At 49.5% G+C, this 22998-nt stretch overlaps 1 protein-coding gene across 4 annotated transcripts in view; it reads left to right on the plus strand.

Moving 5' to 3' along the window:
- The window catches only part of neto1l (neuropilin (NRP) and tolloid (TLL)-like 1, like), a 376641-nt gene that overhangs the window by 318983 nt on the left and 34660 nt on the right, over positions 1-22998 (plus strand). The window contains exon 10 of one of the 4 annotated variants that reach the window (XM_038810065.1): positions 2617-4124. The exons of the other annotated variants lie outside the window; for them this stretch is intronic. Coding sequence (XP_038665993.1) covers positions 2617-2704 — 88 coding nt within the window. The 3' untranslated portion in view covers positions 2705-4124. Of the gene's footprint in view, positions 1-2616; positions 4125-22998 lie in introns of those variants that run through there. 4 annotated transcript variants of the gene reach the window in all.

Here is a 22998-nt window from a genome sequence, read left to right on the forward strand (position 1 = left end):
TGTTGACCAGGATAGCAGGGGCATCAAAGTAGGGCCACAGACTATTTTGGCAGGCCCTTGGTTTCATGTTTCATGAAAGACAGCACCCCCAACAGTGTTACACTCCCTCAGTACAACATTGGAGTGTCAGCCTAGATTTTATGCTCAATTCTTTGGAGGGTTATTTGAAGGCACAGCCTTCTGACTCAGGCAAGAGTGCTACCAACCAAGCCGTGGCTGTCACTCTAACAATCACTGTCGGCCAGTGTAATCTTCCTGCAGCACAAGCGGAAAAATGTGGCATGAACCAATGTTTTAATCAAGTCTAATAAAAGAGAAACTATTTTTATTGTGTACTGCACCTTAGATATTCAAGTGTGCTAGCATATCTGTTTGATAAAAGTAAATTGCTTTTTGTTTTACATCAACGGGCCTTGGTTATCAAGAACCTTCTTCTGTGCATTTTCTATTATTTCCACAATTCCTCCAACAGCTAGAGTAAAGCAATAATCAGCTTTGATGTATATATACGCTTTTCAGCAGCAAGTGCAAGTTGCTTTCCTTCTACCAACTGGGTTGTATCTTCCCCTGATGTTTGGATCTTTTAGCCATTGTAAATTGGGTGTTGTCTTTTCAGAATTGGTTCAAGTTACAACATGGATATATCTTTATGCGTGTGTGTACATGCATATATACAGGACAAAATCAAGATTATCATAGATGAATACCTATATCTTGTTATATGTAATATATAACTACATATAATATGTATATAGCTAAATCATAAATAAACACCTGCATATATAGAGATAAAGACTTGCACAAATCTGTGTGAAGGACGGGTTTACCTCTCATGTATAATCTGTGAACCATGTGTTGCATTGGCTACTTGAAACAGAAATATTTGCTTTAAAAAAATCACAAAATGTTTCAACTTTGAAATAGAGCAAAATTAGAATGAAGTAGAAAAAAATCCTTGTATTTGGAAATTCATTGATGATAAATATAAGCAACTTCACTGTCCCTTGAGCATACAAAGAGGCCAATTGTATTAGATTCAGACTGCCTGTGCAAGTGGGGTCTCTAAATCAATGATGTTGCATAAATGCCAGTCGGTGGCACAATGTCTCTCTATGGAAGGCAATGACCTAGTTCATTTCTGACTCCATTATATAGTGCACTTTTTCCAGAGGTATTGGCTCTTATTCAATCTCCTTTGCAGACCTATGCCTCTACACATTAAACAATTTGATTTTCCTCTGTATTATCACAGTCGTAAACTGAGTTTGTTCAGAATCAAACAGAAATGCATATCTAACTTGAGTGCAGTCTTTTGCCTGCAACCCAAACATCCCTTTCGCCCTGAAATTATGCTGTCGGACACGAAAGTATGAATGCTTAAATGTGTTTGTCTGAGACGCTTCTGCTCATTATTTTAGTAGCGCTGTTAACTCAGGGCAAAGGCACCAGGACAGTTTATGTTAGCATCACAGGGAAGACATCCTCCGTCTACTGTGTGTGACAAAAATGTCAATGTGTTCTTAATTACTCGGTTTATGCGTTTTTACATACATAGCACGGAGAGGAGATCTTCCCTCAGCATCAATAATGCATTAGTTTGAGTTGCAAGGAGAAGCTACTGAGGAATCCAGCAATAGGCGCATGTTCTAAAGACGCGAAGTAATTAGTCTTTTGAACCATTGCTCTTACATTGTATACAAATCACCAGTATTTGGCTTTGCAAAATAGCAAATTGAACTGCTGCATCAAGAAACAAAGGGAGTCATAAACCTGATCTGCTCCTAAAAAGTCTAATGTAAATGACCAGACGTTTATGGGTAAAGGACCACTAAACTTTGACTGATATTGTTATTATGAAAATTTATTTCATCATCACCAATGTTTTTCCACATAAAAACTAATTATTTGTTTCTAAAATTAATAATAAAGCAGTGTTGCTGTTAATCTGCCAAACTACAGGGGAACTATGATGGTATATAGCTACTAAGCTTAAGTCTGGCCAAGAGTCAAGTGATAGATGAACAAATTTTATAGTTACATTGTCAAGACTGTCACTGAAATGAAGTGAAGGATGTTGTGCGGTAGATAATGAGTTAAGACATATTTTCTGGAAATTTTAAACAGCAAATTCCTATTTAAACATATTAATAATTCTATGGTCACCATCCAGTTCTTCAGCCCTGCAACTTGACTCTCTAACATGTGTTGTATAATCGACATTATATGAAGTATAAGTATATATATTCTGTACTGATTGTGAGAACTATGAATATTGATCTCTTGAAATGAAATTACTTGGGTTTCTTAAGCAATTATTTTTGTTTTACTTGGCATCTCACTTATTTAATTGACTCATTGGGGCAATGTTTTGTTTTCACCAATAATAAGATAGAACAAATCGCCCACCAGCTATAAAACCTGCCTGATTTTTTGTTTGTTGAATTAAAAAAATCAGGGTGGTTCTGTAACGGATACGAGATTTGCTCCTGGCTGCAAAAACATGTATATGCTTGACTAGATGCACAGTACGATTTTAGTCAATACCATTCCCATAATGTGTTAGCAGCAATGTGGTTTTAACTATTGTATCACATCTACATTGTTTCCGTTATATAGACTGCTTGAGAATAATGTGCTGCTGGATGATTTTGAACATGCATCCAAGAATTTTGAAATTGTGGACCTTGGACATACGCCAGCTTGAGTCTCTTGGACATCAATTTACCTACCGGCTGTTTCCTGAACCAAATGTAGCTGTGCAATAATGATGAAAAGACCAGTATTGGTGTAGCCTTTTGTGTCAGCTGCAGTCGGACCCAGGATGGCGCAGATATCTATGTATGTGTTTAAGACAAATACAGGCTGAAGATCAAGCTCATCGGTGTAAGACAAGGATTCAGAAGAATGTTACTCAGCACTGGGGAGTAACTCGTCAAATGCAAAATAAATAGAACTATAATATGTTCAGATTGGAGCACTGTAGAAGCCAGGCATTTTACATTTTCTCTTTCATTGCAATTATCAATACTTAAAATATGAGTTATATCTAGTAAGCTTCCTTTAAATGTTTGCTTTTAAAGTATTATCTCAATTTGGAGAGTTTTATTTCAATAAGGTTACCTGTAGTTGCAGGAATTCCCAAATCTGTTATGCCTGGGAATGATAATCATAAATATAATTCTATTTTCTCTGTACCGTGTTACTAAATTATTCTTTAGGTGTTCAATACACAATATGCAATAATTGTTTTCTTTGTAGCTTTGGAGATTAAAATGCTCCCTGACTCATTAACGTGAATTCCTTACTAGCGCTCACCATAGCCGAGATTATTTTACTTTATACTCATTTTGTTACACCTGAGATTCTAAGACAATTCTTACAGGAGATCCCAGTTAATTGCGAGGGGATCTTGATATATTTTCAGGGATGATTGAAAATAATGGAGTAATAGACGACTTAAAAATGTATTTTTCTAACTGCATCCCTATCTGTGCTTTAGCCTTCCATTTTCATACTGTTTTTTGAATGGATTACGTCGGAATTGATGAGGGAGGTTGAAACCTACTTCAAAACCGCTAAGGAATATTCACAATAAGACTTTGTATGTCAGTAATGTAACTTTGGCGAAAATCAGTGAATTGAAGAGTGAAAACCAAGATAAAAGCAGTTGATTTCTGACAAAAGTTATTGCAAATTGTTTATTGTATAGGATATATAACTGTCAGACATGTGTCAAAAATGTTTCCATCTACAGGTACAAATTACACTGTGCTGTATACTGAGCATTGTAATTACAGCCATTTCTTTTGACAGATGCATAAAGTTGTATTTTTATTAATCAGGGCAAATAACTATACAATATGTTTCTACAGTATGAAATGATGTATGTGACAGATCCTGGAAACTTCTCTTTTGCATGCATTTATATGAATATCTACTTTTGTCTAAAAACTTTGCACAAAGTATTGTGTACTTGGGTGAATACAGGCATATGACTGATGAACTTTGAAATTGTTAAAATCAATGTCCATTTTATCGTGCATCTTATTTCTTTATGGTGGGGAGGAGGTGATGTAGTAGAGCGATAGTGTTAACGCATAAGTAAAAATGCAGAGACAAACTGACTGGGGATTTGTCCAATAAGCTTGTTTTAATAAACTCTAGTCGGAGCTCCACATCCCACATTTTAGGCTATTGTGCTGTGGGACACAGGCTCAGATACTGAACTGGGGAATCAACCGTAATGTGGTGTTCTGTTGGGATCTATCAATGTTCTTGAGAAATTATTAGTAGTTGGTGGGGAAAAAAGGTGTCAAAACAATTTTACATCAATGATGGGGAAATAAAGTGGCACTCTAGCCTCTAACTCAAAAGGTCGATGAATCAAAGCACACTTTGGAGACTTGATCATACAATCTATGCTGACACTTCAGTGACGTGCAGAGGAGGTGCTGTCTTTCAGATGAGATGTTAGCCCCATCTGGCCAATTGCCTGATATAAAAAGATCCCATGGCAATTTTTGAGCAAATGCAGGGGAGTTCTCACAATACCCTTGCCAATATTTATCCCTGGGTATCATCTGCCATGTATCTCGCGGCTGTTTGTAGGTCCTGCTATGCAAATTAGCTGTAACCTTACCCACACTATAAAAATAACGTATCCATCTGCAAAGCAATTTGGGACATCATGAGGCGATTAAAAGTGCGATACTTCCTTTCTTATTTAAAGTGGAACCTGCATACTAGAGTCATCCATGTGACTGGCTGAATACTGACTCTAATTTATAAGTATCCATTGTGAAGAACACTGATTGAGGTTCTCTGACTCTGATCCTCACGTGGCTCCAAATCACTATTACTTTATTGATATGCTGTCAACCTTTTATGTTTTGATGCTATTAAACCTGTGCATATGGAGAAGGAGTTTTGTAACCACAGGGTCTCTAATGGTTACTCATACAAAACGTTTCGCCCACTGTCAAATTTAACAGCCAGATGGGAGAACAGTGACTCACATTAAACTTTTCTACTCACCACTTCGTTTTAATTAACAGCTACTGGGCAAAATTCTCTGGTCACGATTTAGCGGCCTCGTCGCTCCCGACTTGATGACGTGACAAGACCATTGAATCTCACGAGAGATCACTCATGAGATTCGCGACATTGTAACGCATCACAAGATTTAGCGAGGTCTCATGGGCAAGATCCAGATGAACATATTTAAATGATCCATTAGGCTCATTTAAATATGTCTGTGCTATATTCACCTGGGGCCTGGGAACTAACGGCCTCACCTGGGAGAACTCGCTGAGCACTGGTTTCCACAAACATGGATGAGGTGTAATGGCATCTGGGGGAGGGATGTGGGGGGTCTCCCAGGCCAATAGAGACCCCTGAGTGGTCTGGCTCTGGGGAGGGTGGTACCCTGGCACTCCTGCTGGCACCTTAGCACTGCCAGCATGGAACTTTAGCACTGCCACCAGGGCAGACTGGCAGTGTCACCCTGGCACTGATAGGGTGCCTGGGTGGCACTGCCAGGCCAGTAGGAGAACTCCAGTGTAAGGTGCCTAGGTGCCAGCTTGCCCATGCCAGGAATCAGGCCCGGGGGTGCCTTGCCCTTATCAGGTGTGGTGAAGTAGGGCTTCAATACTATCTAAGTGGTATATTGGGTACAGCGGGAGGGTCCGGAGACTGCGGTGGCATGGCTGAAGAGCCATTTATAAATGGCACCCCAATCCAAGAGTCATCAGTGCAGGAAATTAGGTCAGCTCGGCATTGGCGCGGTGCCGAGAAACATGGCACTAAACGCACCCAAAACGGTACTCTGTTTTTGTCCGACCCCCTTGAGAAAGACCCCACCAGAGGTTTGCCTTAACAGACCCAACCCCCCTATTACAGTGACCTCTGCCTGGAAGCTCGAGAGCAGTCCAGGCAGAGGCAGTGAAAAAAAAACACTGCTTCATAACTCACCTGTGCAATACACCTGCTGGCTTAGGCAGAGGAAGCAGCGCCTGTAAATTCCTAGAAAGGGAAAACCACACCAGCTGGGTTTAAACACCCTAAGATCTTTGATCTGCAAGGCTTTCATTCATATCAATGCGGAATTGGTTTTACTAGGCTGTGATTGACAGCTTGCACACAGCCAATTGTCTGGATTGTTTTGTTTCATTTCACTTAATGCTTGAATAGCTCTCAAGTACCTAGCTGTGTAACTAACCACAATGTTTATAAACGTACAACTGTGATTGACAGCTCTGAGAGTACATCAAAAGAAGTTAAGTACACACCTTTATATCTCCTGTCCCTTATGGGGTCCCACTACAACCCCATTGTCCAAGACCCGTGGGGATATTTCCAGCCTCCATTGGCTGCCTCTTTCGATTGTAATTCTTCATTAAGATGGAGAGTGATGTAGTTAAATCTGAGTCCAGAGCCCTGAATCTAAATAAAGGAAACGTCGATGGTATGAGGCATGAACTGGCTATGATGCATTGGGGAATATTACTTAAAGTGATGATGGTGGATAGGCAATGGGAAACAGTCAAGGAGCATGTGTGGAATACATTCCAGTCTGGTGCAAAAATAAAACAGCAAAGGTGGCCAAACAATGGTATACAAGGGAAATGAGTGATAGCACAAGATCCAAGGGAGAAACATAAAAATTGGTCAGACAAAATAGCAGACCTAATGATAGGGAGCAATTTAACATTCAGCAAATTACGACAAAGGGGTTGATTAGGAAGGGGGAAATAGAGTACAATAATAAACTTGCAGGAAACTTAAAAACTGTCTGTCAAGCTTCTTTAGGCATGTGAAGAGAAAAAGATTGGTGAAAACAAATGTTGGTCCCTTGCAGTAAGAATCAAGGGAATTTATGGCAGAGAAATGGCTGGCCAACATAGTACATACTTTGGTTCTGCTTTCATAAAGAAGGACACAAATAAGACACCAGAAATGTTGCGGAATACAGGGTTTAGTGAGAAGGAGGAACTGAAGGAAATAAGTATTAGTAGGGAAATGGTGTTGGAGAAATTAATCGGATTGAAGGTTGATAAATCCGCAAGGCCTGATAATCTACATCCCAGAATGCTGAAGGAAGTGGATCCATTGGTGGTCATCTTCTAAGATTCTATAGACACTGGAACAGTTCCTATGGATTGGAGGGTAGCTAATGTAACCCAAATATTTAAAAAGGGAGGTAGAGAGAAAACAGGGAATTGTAGACCAGTTAGCCTGGCGTCGGTAGTGAGGAAAATCCTTGATTCCATTATAAAAGATTAACTTGCGATACACTTCCAAAACAATGGCAGGATCAGACTGAGTCAGCAGAGATGAATGAAACGGAAATCATGCTTTCCAAATCTACTGAAATCCAGCAGAATTGATGAAGGAGTGCCACTGGATGTGATATATTTGGATTTTCAGAAGGCTTTTAACGAGGTCCCACAGAAGAGATTTATGTGTAAAATTAAAGTACACAGGATTGGGGTAGTATACGGAGATGGATAAAAAACTGGTTGGCAGACAGTAAACAACGAGAAGGAAAGTGACTAGTGGGGTACCGCAGGGGTCAGTGCTAGGACCCCAACTATTCACAATGTATAATAATGATTTCGATGAGAGAACTAAATGTAATATCTCCAAATTTGCAGATAATAGAAAGTTGGGTGGAAGGGTGAACTGTTAGGACGATGCAGAGATGCTTCAGTGTGATTTGAACAAGTTAAGTGAGTGGAAAAATGAAGGGCTGGTGCAGTATAATATAGATAAATGTTGGTAGCAAAAACCAGGGGGCAGACTATTATCTGAATGGCTATAGATTGAGAATGGGGAATGTGCAATGAGACCTGGATGTCCTCGTACACCAGTCACTGAAAGTCAGCATGTCGGTGCAGTAGGCTGTAAAGAACGCAAATAGTATGCCGCCCTTCATAGCAAGAGGATTCACTTACAGGAGCAGGGGTGTCTTTCTGCAGTCATACAGGGCCTTAGTGAGACCGCACCCGGAACATTGGGGGCAATTTTGAACCCATGTTAGCTGTCAGTGAGAACGGCAAAACGGGCAAAAAATGTGGCGAGAATCAGAGGGGGAAATTGGGACTTCCGATTTTCAAATCCCCTCAGAGATGGAGTAATGCAAAATCTGCCATGGGAGCCCAGGAAGCTCATTTTAACACATTAGCATGTCATTAATGAGCACTCAGTCCGAGATTTCCCTGATTTGCAACAAATTTATATAAACGTAAACCTGGTGGCCTCACCTCCAAGGAACTGATGAGCTCCCAGTCAGCCATCACCCTCTAGGGTGTTAAATTCTCAGGATGCCCCTGGGAGGATGTTGGGGGCAAGATGAGTTCAGCTGAGGGCCGAGGATGATGTTCAGTCACTCAATCTCGGGGGGGGAGGGACAGCTCATAGTCCTTACCTTCCCTTCATGTTGGGCTTTAAGGGGGTCTGCAGGTAGACCTGCCGGCATCGCGTCCTGTGTTCTTGCTGGGTTTGTAATCAGATCACCACTGAGGGGGTTCCCATTCTTAGTGGGAGCTGGAAAGTGGGTGGGAGGAGGTGAATACAGAGGGTCAGCACTGGGGGTGAGTTTGAGATTTTTGGGTCGGGCTTCATGAGAGACTAGGCTGTAACGACAGAGTGGGGACTCAGGAATGGGTTGCATCCCTGCCTCATGAGGCATGAAAACCCTCTCACTGGGGGGAGAATGACTGCAGTGTAAGTTTAACACCACACTCAGGCAGCACTGTGAGGACAAAGAGATTAAGCTGCATGGAAGTTCAAATCCACCTGTCAGGAAAGTTTGACTGTCAGGAATTAGTATTTAGGTGGAGGGCTATGGCTGATGGAAGGCTTGTCAACTCTGCATCACTTGTGACCTGGTAGAAGAGGGTGCCCTCTAGGGATGTGCTTGTCATTGCTTTTTTTTAAATCAATTTAGAGTACGCAATTTTCTTTCCAAATACGGGCCAATTTAGCTTGGCCAATTCACCTACCCTGCACATCTTTTTGGGGTTGTGGGGCTCAGACACACGCAGACATGGGGAGAATGTGCAAACGCCACACAGACAGTGACCCGGGGACAGGATCAAACCCAGGCCCTCGGTGCCGTGAGAAAGCAGTGCTAACCACTGCGCCACCATGCTGCCCTTGCTTGTCATTGCCAATTGCAGGCTTCACTCGAATCAGCTGTGCCTTGTCTGCCACAAGAGGCAGCCAGTTTCTGAAATGCTACCTCACCCTTCCTTGACTTGTCGATTGTGCCAGTGAAATCTGCTGAGCTAAACATCAGTGCGATTGATTGGAGCCAAGTTCTTCATCCTTTTAAAGTGTTGACCCCAAGGATTGAACTCTAATGCTCGTACAAGCATTAGAATTATACTGATGTGTACTCCTATGCAAGGTGTGATGCTGATTTCTATTATCATTCACTCTGTGTAAGGTCATGACGGACATCTTTGAGGTACCCCATGAGGCTGCAGATACTGGTTCCATGCATCCACTCAACTGACCTTTCACCTAATGTCAGGGTTGAGGGGGGCTAGTTGGAGCATTGTCGGGGTTAAGGTGCCACTGAGACTCTCAAGGGTCCACATGCCTCATCCAAGTGGAGCTGAGAGGGACAATTGTGGGGAAGTGGCTATAGTGATAGAGGGAAGGGTATGGGACTTAGTGGAGAGTCACTTGGTAGGGGAGAAGCGCAGGGGTGGATGTTCCAGAGGAGTGGAGTGCTGAGGGCTAGGGTTCTGTCAGGAATCCTCAACACCCATTTTGGTGTTCTTATCTTTTCGATGTGTTATTCTGGAGAATCATGGAGCCAGTTGGGTTGGCTATTCTTTTTTTATTTTTAATGTTTTTAAAAATAAATTTAGAGCACCCAATTCATTTTTTTTTCCAATTAATGGGCAATTTAGTGTGGCTAATCCACCCATCCTGCATAACTTTGGGTTGTGGGGGTGAAACCCACGCAAACAAGGGGAGCATGTGCAAACTGCACACGGACAGTGACCCAGAGGGCTAACCCACTGCGCCACCGTGCTGTCCTTAGTTGGCTATTCTAATCATAGCGATCGTGCAGCAGCACAGACATTGACGTGTCGCTGCATGTGGCCAGGACCAGCATCCTGCAGAGGACTGGGGAGGCTGGGCCCATAGCTGTTCCGGGAGCAGCACCACAGATGGTGGAGCCCCTTAGGAAACATTACCGGCAAATAGTCATCGACTTGCAAATATCTGAGCTTCAGTGCTGGAGAAGACTGCCTCGGTCCACGAGTCAACGGACCCATGTATATAAACTTGGACGGGACCAGGCGAGCCAGGACACCAAGGTTCACCCACTTAGCAGGCATGCCCCAAGTGCATGGTGTGATCAACTGCACCCATGTGACCCGGTGTCTCCATGGAGTCATGCGACATCATTCCTGAACACAAGGGATTCCACTCAATGTCCAACTGGTTTTTGACTACATGATGTGCATAATTCAATTATGTGCCCTTTTCCCATGGAGCACAGTTACATCTTGGGGCATTCACAGATCCCTGATGTTTTTGAGGGAGAGCAGGGGTTGGAGGGTACTCACTCAAGAAGTAGCTGATGACTCCAGTGCAGAGGCCATAAACACATGTGGAGATTCGCTACAGTGTGGCTCACGCATTTACACAAGTGCTGGTCGAGCAAGTAATTAGACTGCTTAAAAAGCTGTTCCGGTGCCTGGACCGGGTGTGGGGAGCTCTCCAATACAGTCCCCAGAGGGTGTCCTGCATCATTGTGGTCTGCTGCGCTCTCCGCAAAATGGCGCAGCAGAGCGGAGTCCAGTTGGACCAGGAAGAGATGGGGGAGTAACGCATTTCATCAGATGAGGCGGAGGTCGAGCAGGGGGAAACCCGTGGAGGAGGAGGAGGAAGGACTTTGAGCCCTGGCCAGGCCCGTGTGGGGCGTAGGGCGAGGGATGCACTCACAGCCTCTTGGTTTGGGGACATCCAGGACCAGGGAGTGAAGCACTTTCCCACAGTGGAGACTGACACCTCACTAGTACTGTGATGCCATCGGTAGGTTCTCGTGGTGCCCAGTTTCATGGGCAGGCGCGAAGGCTCTGCGGGTGAAATGATAATGATTGAGGACAGAGCGATGCTCTCCTCATCCACAGCGATATGTCTGAACATTGCCTGACAGAGAGATGAACACATCCTGCCAATGAGTGGGCTTATCATGGGTTTCAGAGACACTGGATGACCTCTCACCTGCTGCAGTGCCCTCTGAGGTCAGCGGTCCTGGTATTTTCCTCCAACCAACAGCCGGAGTCAGCCAGTCTCTCTACACTTTGTCAGCCCATGGCCTCCTCATCACTGGAGAAGAGTGGCAGAAATGAAAAGCCTGTCCATTGATGCTGGTAGAAGAGAGGAGTGTGGGAGGGGTGGGGGGGGGGGGGGGGGGTGTGGGGACGGTTTGGAGGAGGCCAGGGGGTAGGGGTTGTCCGTGGTGGCCCATGCCAGCAGCAGCTTGTCCTAACTGACTTCATAGTGTGTGAAGTGGGAGAGACATGGCACTGCCATTCTCATACTGCACAGGGATGAAGCGGCGAGTGTGTGCAGAGGTTTGCCGACCATGATGCCGTGAAATGACAGAGTGGAGGATCTGCTGTTTAATAAGAGAGCTATATTACGATGGTGACCTATCTCAACTGGCGTCTAGGTTCACCCACGCCCACACGGTGCCGACAGTTTCTTACTCTTCTTCACCTTCCCGCTATGTCTAGGTGTATCCCCAGGGTACATAGCTGAGGTTGAGGCGGTCTGCTGCCTTCTGAGCCCTGTTGCCTGAGATGACATTGGCGGATTTCCCTTGAGGAGCCTACACCTTGAGGGTCCAGGCCTACTTTCGAGCAGCACGGCTTTTGCAGTGCTGCTCTCCCCAGTTTGCTGGGCTGGAGGTGCGTCGCTCACAGTTAGGGGTGTCTGATGGGCTGTACACTCCCAGGGTCCCCTGGGTAGCAGGCCCCAGGCTGTGCCCCTGCTGATTCTCTTCTGTTTATGTGCTCCGTGCCCCTGTGCTCATCCATGGTATGGAGGGGCAGCTGGAGTAAGAGCCACAAACCCCACCATCCTCTGTCACAGAACCTCGAGGATTCCCACCAGTGACTGCAGCATTCAGCTGAATACCTGCACCATGGAGACCATGCCCACAGCCATGGAGGTCATGAGCTGAACCATGGAGCGGACATCCCCCGCCATGGAGTGAACTTCCTGCACCAAGATCTCCGCAGCAGATGCCATCCTCACAGGGTTGGCCTCATTGTGTAGGAGTAACGGCACCATCTCCTTTGATAGAAGGCCGATAGGACTCCTCCACTCGACCTTGCAATCCGAGGAAAGATGCTGTCGTCCCTCCCTGATACTTGCAATTTTGCCTTTGTAGTTGCAGCAGCTCTGGGACTACAAGTCCCAGAGACATGTCATTGGCCAGGGGCTTGGCAGTGTTCTGGGCTCTGGCATCCCTCTGAGTGCTGGTCCCCTGGGATGTCCTTGCCTCCGTCTGCTGTGGAAATTCGATTGTGAGGTTCTCATCAGTAAGTGACCCAGACGCCTGCCTACTACCTAATCCCACCGAGGTGTGAGTATCTGCGCTGGTGGAAGGTGCGGGTGACAGATGTGACGCCTCTTCAATGGTGGCATCCAAGAAAGGTCCCTCGGAGCTGCTCGTGCCATGATGTCCACAGGGCACGAGGATGTTCCAGGCTGGTCGACTGATTACCCTGCAAGGAAAGGGAGATGGCATGAGTGCATCATGGGGAGTGAATGATGTGACAATGTTTACTCACGTGAGATTTGAAGAATGACTGTGTTGTGAGGGTAACATTGGGATTTTTGCTTAAGATACAGGCTTCAGGCAAATCAAAACATCCCTAGTCTAATGAACTAGCCCAGGACTTTCCCTTTAGGTTCTGTGGCAGAGTCCGTGATGTCAGTTTGATAGACCTGGCAAGCAGCCAATCGGTGAATCAGGAATTCTGAGCCATCTCCTGTTGTTGCTTGCGATTGGTGTCGCCATTCAGAATCTTCCAGAAGGAAGGCGGGTCATGTGAAGAGTTCCATTTTGCCCTCAGTTTTGTGAGAAGGGGCAGGCAGGAAACAGCTGGAAAGCACACTCTGCTCTCTGCCAGGTGATTTAAAAGGCTCCTATCCAAACCCGTGAAGGCAATCTTATTTGGAAGATTGCAGGCAGCAGTCAGATCTGTGAAGGGAACTTCTGGAGTGAAAGGCTTCAAGCAGTTTCTCTGCAGGTCTGTAATACTTTAATTCTCTATTTGAATGGCTGGGGAAAGCCCAATCTGACAATACTCTTCATAATACAGCCACTGTTTCTGCACAGAGATCAAATGAACGGCAAATTCTGTAAATTCTCAGGTATAAAGCTCCAGTAATATCTCAAGGAGACAGAGGCTCCATCTAGTGGTCGAAGGAGAGAATTTCACTCACCGGAATCTCCTGTGTTAGACTCTGGACGAAATTCTCCGATCGGGAGACTAAGGGCGGAATTCTCCACTCCACACGCCGGGTGGGAGAATCGCAGGAGGGCCGGGCGACTCATGACATGCCGCCCTGGCACCCCACGCGATTCTCCCACCCCCCCCCCCCCCCCCGCTCGCAGAATCGCTGCTCGCCGTTTTTCACGGCGACCGGCGATTCTCCGGCCCGGATGGGCCGAGCGGCCTGCCGTTCCCGACCTGTCCACGCCGGCGGCAACCACACCTGGTCGCTGACGTCATGAACATGGCGCCAAATCTTTGTTTGTGGCTTGTGGGGGGCGGAGAGGGGAGTGAGCACCACGGCCGTACTCGGGAGGGAACTGGCCCGCGATCGGTGCCCACCGATCATCGGGCTGGCGTCTCCAAGCGACACACTCTTTCCCCTCCACCGCCCTGCAAGACCAAGCCACCACGTCTTGCGGGGCAGCGGAGGGGAAGACGGCAACTGCACATGCGTGGGTTGGAGCAGGCAGCCGTCGTGACTTCAGCCGCACATGCGCGGGTTGGGGCCAGCCAACCTGCGCATGTGCGGCTGACGTCACTTAGGCGCCGCCATTGCGTCAAGGCCCGGCGGCCGAGATTTATGGAGCGCCGCTCCTAGCCCCCGGGGAGGGGGGGTGAATAGGGTGCGAGGAGCGGCCTCCGAGGCCGTCGTGAAACTCGGCCGAGTTCACGATGGCCTTCCCGAAGCCGCGCGGGAGCGGAGAATTCCGCCCTGTGTGCCGACGGCGGAGTGAAAACCAGAGTGTCTCACTCCAGTGTCGGAGGCCGCTCCTCGCCCCCTTTTCTCCCACCCCCAGGGGGCTAGGAGCAGCGCTGCGTCAATTACACGTGAAAGCAGCGCCGCGTAAATTATGTGACCGGCGTCGCGTAAGTGACGTCACCCGCACGCCAACCCGCTGCCGCCAACCCGCGCATGCGCGGATGCCATCCTCCCCTCGGGCGCCCCGCAAGACATGGAGGATTGATCTTGCAGGGCGGCGGATGAAAAGAGTGCGTTCTTTAGAGATGCCGGCCTGCTGATCGGTGGGCACCGATCGCGGGCCAGACCCCTACTGAGCGCCCCCTTGGTGCTCGATCCTTCCTCCCCCCCCAAACAGGTCGCACACGCAGCGTTCACGCGCTGTTCACGCCGGCAGTGACCAAGTTTGGTTGGCGCCGGCATGAACCCGTCGGATTGGGCAGGCCACACGGCCCATCCAGGCTGGAGAATCGCCGGCTACAAACGGCGAGCAGTGATTCTCCAAGCGGCCTGTCGTGAAACGCGGCACGCTGTTTTGGGGGGGGGGGGGGCGCGGGGTGGGAGAATCGCGTGCGAGTGCCAGGGCGGCGTGGCAGGAATTGCCCGGCACTCCCACGATTCTCCCACCCGGCGTGGGGGTCGGAGAATTGCGCCCTCTAACTGGGGGTCGAAGGACAGATTGAACTGACCTGAATCTCTCGTGCAAATCCTTTCCCCAGATGTCGCATTCTGAGAAGACCGGCCCCTCCAGAGGTCACAACCGTAGCAGTGAAGATTGATCTCAAACCTTTATCTTCAATTCCAATGATTTAAATTCTCCCCCTATCCCCTTACCGTATCTGTCTTTTGTGTGTCTGGGTGGAGGGTAGGATGAGGTTTTGGGAATAGATTGACTAGTGGTCCATCGTTCCATTATTTCAACTTTCCGTTCATCTTTTACTCTTGTTATAAATAAACAGTTTGTCAAAGTTTTACTTATAAATCTGGTGCCTGTAACTCATTGGAGCAGTCAAGGGTTAAAGAACTTAAGAAAACACACAAATTATTGAGTAATTCACTTATGTTCGGCCCCCTGGGTTGTGGGGCTGGAACAGACCGTGCGCTCTCCCAGGGTGTTGTTACACTGAGGATACGGTGTGGACCATTTAGAACTTATAGGAGCACTGGAATTCTCTGTCGGTTCATACCGGCGGGATTTTCCGGACCCACTGCAGTCAATGGGGTTGTGGCTGAACGGCAAATTCTCCATCCTCACTGGCAGCGGTGGTGGTTGAACTTGGATTGGAGAATCTTGCCCAAGGAGAGGAGTGAGCCTGTGGGATTCTCTGCCACTGCAATCGGTTGAGGTGATAACATTGTGGGCGGCAATCATCGTCGGCAGGATCCCCCGCTTCGCCGGCAGCGCACTCACGCCCGCGCATTTCCTGATGCCATGTGTGTGGCCACAATGGGAAACTCCATTGGCCAGCTGCCAGGACAGAGAATCCCACTGCCAGCGGGGGCCCACCGTATCTGAAAACGGGCCTGGCGGGATGGAGAATGCCCGTGTGTTTGTGCGAAATTGTTTGATTTAGCTCTTGGGGATAAAGGAATCAAAAGATATGGAGGTGTGGTGGGGGAGAGTGGGATGATCAACCATGATCAGAATGAATAGCAGAGCAGGCTCAGAGGGCTGAATGGCCTCCTCCTGCTCCTATTTTCTATGTTTCTATGTAATTTGGTTGCCATGAATGCAGATAAAACTCCCGCACCCCCCTCAGCCGTCCACAATTTCCATTGCGTCCTGGCCCAACTATTTCCGCCCTGGTGCAATTGGCCAAAGAGGTGGGTGGGATTCTCCATTTCTGAAACTAAGTATTGATTCCAACGCAGAATTTGTGAACTTCCGCAACAGGAAAACTGGTGCCACATCTGGACCGATTCCGCGACTGCTAAGGGGCTAGCACGGGCACCAAGTAGAACACAATTATAATGCGAAATGGTGCCATACTCGCCGGATTTGCGATTGACACTCAAAGGCTGACAAGCTGCAGCTGCATGTACAGACTTCACTCACCACACACACTATCCCAGCCAACAAGATGGCAGCGAGGAGAGCAGCCCCGCGGCTTACCGATGCCGAGCTGGTGACCCTCTTTGCGGTGGAGGAACGGCGGATGACCTTGTACCCTGGCCCGGGAAGGAGGCTGCCAGCTGCCGCCGTTCTTTGTGCTTGGCAGGGCCGGCCCAAGGTACCGGCAACTCGGGCAGTCGCCCGGGGCGTCATGTGCTAGGGGGCACCAGAGACTCGGGTCCCGCGCATGCGCAGTTCGGCCGGTGCCAACCAGCGCATGCGCGGCGGCCGCCCTCGACCAGGGCGGCCCCCTCCGCCCCCCACTCCCCTCCGGCCGCCCCCCCCCCCCCCCCCCGGCCGCCCCCCCCGTCCGGCCCCCACCCTCAGCCCTGCCCCCCGCCTCGGCCCCGCCACCCCTCCCCCCCCTCGCCCCCCCCCCCCCCCCCCATAGGGCGCTGAAGTTCAGCTTGCCCGGGGCGCTAGCAACCCTAGGGCCGGCGCTGGTGCTTGGGCACAGGTTGAAAAGGCCGTGAGAGCCATGGGCAACACTGTCTGGACGGGCCAGCAGTGGCATAAAAAACTGCACAAACTCCTCAGGCAGCCAGGGTGAATAGGAAGCACTGTGCCCCTGGCAGTAACCCGTGTCCCACACACCCATAACCCTAACCGCCCCCCCCCCCCCCCCCCCCACAGAGGGTGGCTGAAACGACCCCTGCACCATATGCTGGTACCCATAAAGACCGGCAGGGCCGGGTGCCCTGACCACTGAGTCCAACAACTACCCGCCCCCTGGTCTGTATGCATCGGACTGTGTAATACTGCCGTTTTCTGTTCCCGCACCCTCCCCCGTCCCATCAGGAGAAGGGCGTGCAGAACTACTGCTGGAAGCGGTAACAAGGGGGGGGGGAGGGGACTGCTGGAACGGTGGTCCCTCACCGTGGCTGAGCAGAGGGCCGTGGATGTGCTTGGCGGCCCGGAGGAACGGGAGGTTGCCGAGGTGGAGCTCATTTGCGGGCGGGGAAGTGAAAGCCCGTCTAGTTGAGTTCCTTGTGACATGTATGTCAAACCCCCCCATGACCACCCTGACCCCATATCCCCCACACCACTATCACGCCAACACCACCATGCCCACCTACGTGCCCACTCCTAATCCCTCCCGGCCTGCGGTCTAATTATCCGTCTTGTGTTGTGTCTTGCTGGGCCTGTTGGTGATGTGGCAGGTCCATTTGGTGTCCCCCGCTCCCAGCTAGTGCCACAGCCAAGCAGTGGCTCCGAGAGCAGGTTGGAGACCAGCCCTCCACTTGAGACTCCGGAGATCCCAGAGCTCGAGTCCGGGGAAGACACTGGTTCCCCGTCACAGCTATCTCCAACACCCTCCACCAGACATAGCTCAGAACGTCGGCGGCATTGCCCAGGCGCTGGCCAATGTGGCACAGATGCACAGGGAGGTGGCCCAGTCCCAGAGTGACACACACCCTGAAGATGGTTGCGCAGTCGCAGCGTGATGTGGCGCAGTCCCAGATGGAGATGGTCCACTCCCATTGCTCCATGGCCGCGAGCATTCGGCCCCTGGTCGAAATCAGAGCAGGTGTGCAGGACTGGCAATACCAGGTGATGGGGGAGCCTCAGGGGATAGCTCCCCTCGCAACCTTGTCCCATGGAGTTGCTCGGGAGCCATCAGGCATCCCGAGGGAGGAGGAGGTGAAGGGACCTGTGCTGGTGACTCCTGCAAGGGGGAGGGGGGGGGGGTTGCCAGAACACCTCAGCATCTCGGACTCCACCCCCTCCCCCACCCCCCTCCTGTCCTTGGTGCATCTGGTGGGCAGTGGGCAGAACCGGGCGGCACCATGCCACCCGGGACACTTGAGCAGCAGCCAGTCACATCCGGGCCTGGTCACCCCAGAAGACCCCCTACCAACAGGGACCCAGGTCCCAGGGCGGGAATCACAGCAGGTCACCTTCACTCCTGCTGTACAATCTGGGGATCCACCTAGACGTAGCATTAGGGCCCGTAAGGCCAGGAAGTTAGACACGAGTTAAGTTGGCAAAGGTGCAGGGCATAGTTTAGTTATAGGGGCTAGGGCACAAATCTGTATATGTTGGTTCACATTAAACACCTTTTGCCGCCGCGTTATAACTTGACTCGGTGCACTATCTGATGGGTGTGAGGGGTGGGCTGGCTGGTGGGGGGGGAGAAAGGGTAGATATTGGGGGGGGTTAATGAGGATGGGTAGGGTTGACGTGGGGGGGGGGAGTGAATGAGGGGGGAAGGGTGGACGTTGGGGGGGTGAATGGGGATGGGTAAGGTTGACGTTGGGGGGGGGGGGAATGAGGGGGGAAGGGTGGATGTTGGGGGGGGGGGTTGAATGAGTGGATCCTATGGGTGGCCCGGACTCCCCCCGCCCCCCGACCGTCCTTACCACTGCCACCCCAGTGATCTGATGGAACAGTGTGATGGAATGACCAGCTCCCAAGCAGGGGTCACCCAGGTGGACGCTGGGCAGTGCTACCATGGGCAAGAGTCAGACATCATCTTACGATGCGGAGCACCAGAGCTCATCATCAAGTGGGTTGTCATCATCCTCCATCCCATGGATCAGACCCTATGTTACTGCCAGCCCAGGGACCCCACTCCACAGTGCGACAGGTATGTATCACAGAGGGAGTTGCAGGCTGGGCCGTGACTGGGGGGTGGGAGTGGAGTGGAAGTGAGGCAGTGTGGGGTTGGGATGCGGTGTCCGTGCCCCTGGCCAGTCCCCCTGCCCCCTCCACCGCCCCCCCCACCACCCCTTACCCCCCCCAGATCAGAGCGACCTGTGCACATTGGCCTTGGCGCACACGTCGTGCAGCCTTCCATGCCTGCCTGTGCTCCATGTCCTGCCCACCCTCACCCCATCCCCGCATGCTCCTCGTCGAACGAGGTCTGCCATTCCTCCTCCAACACATCACCCCTTTGCTATGCGATGTTACAGAGGACGCAGCAGGCCGCCACAATGCGGATGACCCTCTCAGCATTATTCTGGAGGGCCCCTCCAGAGTGGTCCAGGTATCTGAAGCTCAACTTCAAGAGGCCGAAGCACTGCTCGACCACGCTCCTGGTTGCTACATGGGCTTTGTTGTAGCGGGTGTCTGCTTGGTCGCACACACTGCCCAGTCCGGCAGGTCCTAGAATGATAGGTGGTGCCGATTCACATGAGCCCTCATATGGCACCTCATTGGCACCTCCTCCTCCTCCTCGGCCTGTTGGGCAGCCAGCTCTCCAACCTGGGTGGCTGCCACCTGCCCCTCTGCTGCCTGCCAGCATACACATGGTGTTGTCAACCTACCTGGTGTGTCCAAGTGTTAAAGAATAATCTCCCGAACTCTGCAACCCAGGAAGGATGTCACAGGAGCGTTAAAAATAATGTTCTCTTTTCTTTTCCTTTGAAAACCTATTTATTTAAGTATTGGCGAAAGGAGAAAAGGCTGTTTGACTGGGCAGGATAGTTGTGGGGGGGGGGGGGGGTGGGGGGGGGCGGGGGGGAGACTTCAAACAACAAAATGCTCACAAACATGTTCAACAACAGTTAGTAAATCCCAATATCCAAAGATGCCCCCAACTGAGGTGTGATATGAAGAACCCAGCGGATACTCGCGTTTGCCATTTTTATTCTTGCAGGAATATCAATCGGAAAAGAAATACTGAGTGCAGTTTTTTAAATTAAAAATAAGAAGCAGTGTGAACAATCGGGGCAATGCCTTGAATAATGTTCAGATGCTCTGACTCAAACTTAACGTCTCCTGAAAGAAGTAACCATTACAGTTTGAGTTATGAAACAGACTTCTGTTTAATACAGTGCTGGTAGATTTACTTGAAACACTCACATAAAAAATAGATTTTTGCTTCATTAGAAGTGGAAGATTATAATGGCTAGATATAGAGAGAATGGGAAGATGAAAATAAGTTGAGTGGAACCATACATGACTGCTTGATGGGTTGTGTTGACTGGAGTTTTCTCAATCTTATGGTCTTCAATTATCAGTGATTGAATTTTCAGCCATGTACCTCCAGTCATCCGCTGTAACTTTGGCATAAGATCCATTGAAATGCTGCAAGGATTAAATTTCATTCATACCCCTTCTCCTGGGTTTCCATGGATCTTCCGTGATAGACTATCAGCGCTTCCCAGGTGGATTTACTATTTTGGAAGCACACGTCATCCAAAACAAATGGTTTAATCAACTTAAATGCTCCACAGGTTTTGAAATTCCCTCATTCATTTCTTTGAAGGTCTTTTCCCGAGTGACCATCCTGGCAACTGTGGTGAATGTATAATGCATAATTCACACTGTGTATCACTGTGTCCCTGTGGGCTCCGTCTGTGAACCGTTGCACGGCTCTGCCCACAGGGGGAGATGAGGAGCTTGTACAGGGCTCCACCCTTGGCTCCGCCCATGGCTCCGCCCATGGCCCCTCCCACTACCGGAAGTATAAAGTGCTGCGGTCTTGTGATTCTGCCCTCAGTTCGTCGCAGGCAGGCTCAGTTTTAAGTCTATCAAAGCCACAGTTTACTTCCTCTCGTGTCTCGCGTGAATTGATGGTCACATCAGCACCATAGTCACAATGTTCTTGATTTTGAATCTGTTGTGTGGTCCAAGGTTTTCAAAAAAGAATTAAATCGATTAAGATTTTCAAATTTGAATCCATTTTTCATCGACACTAAATTTTAATATTCCTGTACTATTTATATTCCTAAATTCGAGTTAGTGTATTATTTTATTGCAACAACAATTAAATTATCACAATAGACTGTAAGAGTAATCACCAGTTCTCAGCTGATGTTCACAGAACCTCAGCTCGATCTGGTGAAAAAAAGTTTCAAACTGGTTACTAATGTTATTATTGTCAAATATTGATTGTTAAGAGAATATATCCAAATTCTACTCTTAAATTAACACAAGAACAATAAGATAAAGGAACTCTAAGTACTTTTCACTCTGAACTTCTCCGCTCCCAGGAAAAATCGGGAGGGCCGTTGTGAACTCGGCCGAGTTTCACGATGGCCTCGGAGGCCGCTCCTCGCCCCGTATTCTCCCCTCCCGGTGGGGCTAGGAATGGTGCTCCGTAACTCTCGGCCGGCGGGCAGCTTGCCGAGAGTGACGCGACGGCGGTGCCTATGTGACGTCAACCGTGCATGCGCAGGTTGACCGGCTCCAACCCACGCATGTGCGGCTGACGTCATGACGATGACGGCATGAACCCGCGCATGCGCGGTGGCCGTCTTTCTCCTCAGCCGCCTCGCAAGACGTGGCGGCTTGATGTTGCGGGGCGGCAGAGGGGAAATGGTGCGTCCGATTTGGACGCTGGCCCGACGATCGGTGGGCACCGATCGCGGGCCTGTCCCCTCCCGAGCACAGTCGTGGTGCTCTTTCCTTTCTAGGCCACCTACAAGCCCCAAACGGGCTTCTCACTCCCGTTTCACGATGGCAGCAACCAGGTGTGTTTGCCGCCGTCGTGAAACGGACGCGAGGGCAGGCGCTCAGTCCATCCGGGTCGGAGAATTCGCCGTGAAAAACAGCGAGTGGCGATTCGTCCGAGCCGGGGGGTGGGGGGGGGGGGGGGGAATCGCGGGGGGCGCGAGGGGGCCATGAATATTGTCGTGGGCCCTCCCACAATTCTCCCACGCGCGTGGGGAGCGGAGAATCGCGCCCATGGTGTTCTCTCACCATCATTCCCCCTCCCGTCTGCCCTTCTCTCTCATGGGAATCCTGACATCTTCCCAGCATATAAATGGTTACAGGTAGGAAGTGGAGAGTTTAGAAGATACGAGGTGACTTGATTAAAATGCATCAGATCCTGAGGGGTCTTGACAGAATCGACATGGGGAGGATGTTTCCTCTTGTGGGAGGACCTAGTTTGAGCCACTCTTTAAAGACTAGGGATCGCCCATTGAGGACGAGGGTGACGAGAAGGTTTTCTCTCAGGGGGTCATGACTCTTTGGAACTTTCTTCCTCAAAAGGCAGTGGAAGCAGAGTCTTTGAATATTTTTAAGGCGGAGGTAAATACATTCTTGATATGCAAGGGGGTGAAAGGTTATTGGGGGTAGGCGGCGATGTGGGATTGAGGTTACAATCAGATCAGCCATGATCTTATTGAATGGCAGAGCTAGCTAGAAGGTGGCCTATTGCTTCCAATTTGTATTTTCATATGTTCGTGAGTGGGATGTTAGTAGGTGGGACTGATTCGGGACCTAAAAGGAGAAATATGCATTGAGGCAGAGCACATAGATTAAGTACTAAGTGACTACTTTGCATCTTCTTTCACTAAAAACAAGGGGTTGGATTCTCCGCACCCCGATGCCGAAATCGGGTACGGCGACAGGGCAAAGAATCCAGTTGCCCGCATGAAATTGAGAGCGGCGCCGGTTCAGCGGTTGTTCGCCCTCCCCCAGAAAAGCAGCATACTCGAGGAGTACGCTGCACTGATTATCCACCACCAGAGGCCATTGCCTGAGACCTGCTCGGCTATTCTCAGCCCCCGACTGGCCGAATTTCTGACGGCGTGGACCACTCACGGTGCCACCGTCCGTGATACCTGCGTGGCAGCTGCGGGCTCAGTCCAGGACCGCCACAGTCAGGGGAGGGCCGATCGGAGGGCGGGGGGGGGGGCTCATTCGGGACTGGGTTTGTT

The sequence above is a fragment of the Scyliorhinus canicula genome, chromosome 10 (genome assembly GCF_902713615.1).
Source record: "Scyliorhinus canicula chromosome 10, sScyCan1.1, whole genome shotgun sequence".
In the NCBI taxonomy this organism is placed as follows: Eukaryota; Metazoa; Chordata; class Chondrichthyes; order Carcharhiniformes; family Scyliorhinidae; genus Scyliorhinus; species Scyliorhinus canicula.